The sequence below is a fragment of the Malus sylvestris genome, chromosome 8 (genome assembly GCF_916048215.2).
Source record: "Malus sylvestris chromosome 8, drMalSylv7.2, whole genome shotgun sequence".
Classification (NCBI taxonomy): Eukaryota; Viridiplantae; Streptophyta; class Magnoliopsida; order Rosales; family Rosaceae; genus Malus; species Malus sylvestris.
The window spans coordinates 15176886-15180603 of record NC_062267.1 but is presented as its reverse complement, the minus strand read 5'-3'; the positions used below and the strand labels follow the sequence as shown (position 1 = coordinate 15180603).

General features: G+C 36.1%; 1 protein-coding gene across 1 annotated transcript; it reads left to right on the top strand.

Moving 5' to 3' along the window:
* Nucleotides 1-1956: 1956 nt before the first annotated feature.
* Nucleotides 1957-2747, top strand: LOC126631590 (major strawberry allergen Fra a 1-3-like). Its single transcript, XM_050301711.1, has one exon. It carries the CDS (start codon nt 2063-2065, stop codon nt 2540-2542), a length of 480 nt encoding a protein of 159 aa, XP_050157668.1. The 5' UTR covers nt 1957-2062; the 3' UTR covers nt 2543-2747.
* Nucleotides 2748-3718: the final 971 nt, after the last annotated feature.

Below are 3718 nucleotides of genomic sequence, written 5' to 3'. Positions count from 1 at the left end.
GCAGTAGGCTAAAGTTATTGAAGTCAGACAAATCTGTTCTAATGAAAATCTGGCAGATTTGTTCACCAAATCTCTACCAAAATGCACGTTTCAGAAGTTAGTGCAAAGTATCATATTACGTCGACTTACCAAACAACTAAATTTGGAGAATACAGAATCAGGGGAAGATATATATAAGGGGGAGCATCCATGATACATGCATGTTCTACTCTTTTTCCTTCGATTAGGATTTTTCCCACTGGGTTTTTCCTATCAAGGTTTTAACGAAGCAACATAAGCATATTTAACACTATATCAACAATACAGGAAAAATTGTACTCTTTTTCCTTCGCTATGGTTTTTTCACACTGGGTTTTTCCAAGCAAGGTTTTAACGAGGCAACTCATGTTGATATGTGGGCATCCAAGGGGGAGTGTTGAAAACGTTGGCATTGTTATGAATGCCCACACACACACATTTTCAATGCCCATGCAAAGTGAAATTGAATTTGGAACTGCATGTAGATTGTATTGTCAAAGGAAGGGCTGTAAACTTCAATGTGCAGTTAATGCATTAGTTTGGAGTTGCTCTATAAATAGAGCGCTCCATATACTTTCAATGTACAGAACGAAAGAAAGATCAATTACATCATCTATTCCTCCCTCTTTTATTTGTTATCCCCTAGTGCTATAGTTTCAGTGTGATATTTTACACCTGCTTTACTCCTGTCACTAGTAAAGGTTATCTCTCTAACTTTTACATATTTATAACAAAAACTAAGTTTCCTCGCTAGAGATTTCCTGACTAAAAGACCATTTTGTTATAGTGATTTCATATATAGATTGTTTAGTTGAGAGTCCTCACAACTAAAGCTTTTATGAAACAGTATGAATGTAATTTACTGAGGTTAATTAATACAATGAAATGAATGGATAATACATAGAAACTCACTAGTGAGTATTGATGTACTCACTTTCTTACTTGGTTCAATAAAAAAAATGCCACATGTTTCTTTTTTTAAAAGGCCAAGAAAAATTAAATAACATGTTCATTATTTTTTAAAACAATAAAATATTTCAAAATATCATTGGACAAAATTAAAAGGTGAGTACCCAAGTATTATCCGAAATGAATTGGTGTCTAATGCCCCGTTGATGAAACCTTGTTTTACAAAATTGTTGTTTGATTCATATATTGTTGTCCCTACTACATCACAACTAGTATGCACTTCCAGAAGTTCAAATTAGGGTACTTGACTTGCATTTCAAACATATGGTTGCATTGAGTCAACATTGATTGCCATCATTTTCTGTGGAGTTTTTACATATTCAAACGGAAAAGGCAAGATCAAAATGTTCAATTACAACAAAGTCCAAATACACAGTCCTCGTATCTATTAACTATTTTATGTACACAGCCAATGACCATGTTGATTGTGAATCTACAAAATTAGATAAATATTTTTGGTTATACGATATGAAATGATTAGCGGATAAGCTAGGCCTGCCACAATTAAGGTGAGATGGTCCGCAGATTAATTGAAATTTCTACTATCAGAATGGCTAACTGGAATGGAAGAGAATGTGAAGTGTTCACTTTATCAGGATTATTGAATTCAAAGCCCATGGCAGTCATTGTTGATTGAGACCCAAGTATCAGTTTTGGAATGAAAAAGATAGAAGGGAATAAGCTTAATCAATTACTGAACGGAATTCCAATTTCCATGCTCTGGTTCTCACAAAAAGTGTAAAAGTAGCTCCAGTGGGATAGAAATAATTGAGCTCATGGATTAAATGGCTATATTTTTTTTTATTCAACTAGCAGATGGTCCTTCTCTTGACTAAAATACAAACATTCCATGTAGAAAAGTAATGGTTCCCACGTCACAATGAATAGAACCATTTAAAAAAAAAAAGGAAATGGCATAAATCCCATCCATCCACCTTCAGGCAGCCTCGCCTATAAATACCATACCTCCTCTTCAGCTATTCACACCTCAAAACCTCCCAATACAGCATCTTTCTTCCTCAGTCTTCCTCTTTATCAATTAGTTTTTTCACACTTCCAAACGCATCTCAGGATCATGGGTGTATTCACATACGAATCTGAGTTCACCTTCGTCATTCCCCCTGCTAGGTTGTTCAATGCCTTTGTTCTTGATGCTGACAACCTCATCCCCAAGATTGCTCCACAAGCAGTGAAGAGCACTGAGATCCTTGAAGGAGATGGTGGAGTTGGAACCATTAATAAGATCAACTTTGGTGAAGGTAGCACATACAGCTACGTGAAGCACAAAATTGATGGGGTTGACAAGGACAACTTTATCTACAAGTACAGTGTGATCGAAGGAGATGCTATCACTGAGACAATTGAGAAGATCTCTTATGAGACCAAGTTGGTGGCTTCCGACAGCGGTTCTGTCATCAAGAGCATCAGCCACTACCACACAAAAGGTGACGTTGAGATCAAGGAAGAGCATGTTAAGGCTGGCAAAGAGAAGGCCTCCCACCTCTTCAAGTTGATTGAGAACTACCTCTTAGAGCACCAGGATGCCTACAACTAAATTAATGTTGTCTGCTACCAGAAAAAGTATTATTAAGTAGTTGTGTCGTCTTTTGGCATCAAACAATGTATCGGTGTGATTTTCATTCGCTTTTTCTTTAAATTTTGAAACAGTGTTTTGGCTTGTAATTGGAGCTTTTGAGTGGAGTGAATATTGTGTTTCCTTTCATTTACAAATAAATAAGAAGAATTCATATTTGATGATATATTTTTAAATTTCTTTTTAAATTTTCATTTTTCTAACTTGACTTCTATTATTCCATGTGACATGTCATGTCAATCACACCAAAAAATCACATGATAACTAATTGGTTTTTAAGCTAAAATGGTCTATGAGATTTGCATAACACATCACTTTGGTTCCTGAGATTGAAAATCAATAGAAATGGTCCCTGAGATTATTCACAATCCATTATTTTGGTCCTTCTGTTAAAAACTCTATTAAGTGTCCCGGAGCTCTTGGCCGGAAGTTTGGGCAATTTTCAAAGCTTCGTAACTCAATTGGTTCTTAACCAAATTCAACCCATAATATATTAAAATGAAGATAGGAAAGTCTAGAACAAGATTATACCTATTTGGAAGCGCAATGGCGGCTGGAGATGGCCGAAAAATAGCCTGAAAGGTGACTGGTCTGCGGGAAAACTGGAAAACTTGCCTGAAACTGGGTAAAATTTAAACGTTCATAACTTCTTCAATACTTAACGAAAATCATACTTCTCGATGAGACGAAGAGAATGGTACCTTTTGTGAAGGCTATCGCACCGTGGTTTGGCCGAAAAACGGCTCGGAAGTGGCTGTCTTGGTTGTCGAGTTAGCCACTTTCGAGCTATGTTCCGGCCAAACCAAGAAAATTTAGCCTTCAAGAAAGATACCATTATCTTCATCTCGTTGAGAAGTATGATTTTTGTTTTTGATATATTATCGGTCGAATTTGGTTGTGAAACGATTGGTTTACGAAACTTTGAAAATTGCCCAAATTTCCAGCCAAGAGCTCCGGGACACTTAACGGAGTTTTTAATGGAATGACCAAAATAATGGATGGTAGACAATCTCAGGGACCATTTATATTGATTTTGAATCTTAGGGACCAAAGTGATGTGTTATGCAATTCTCAGGGGCTATTTTGGATAAAAAACCTAACTAATTTGACAAAACAAAACAAATGAATCTTATCTAC

Bases quoted from the DNA above. Each gene is read 5' to 3' on its own strand.
- LOC126631590 (XM_050301711.1), top strand. From the start codon at position 2,063: ATGGGTGTATTCACATACGAATCTGAGTTCACCTTCGTCATTCCCCCT.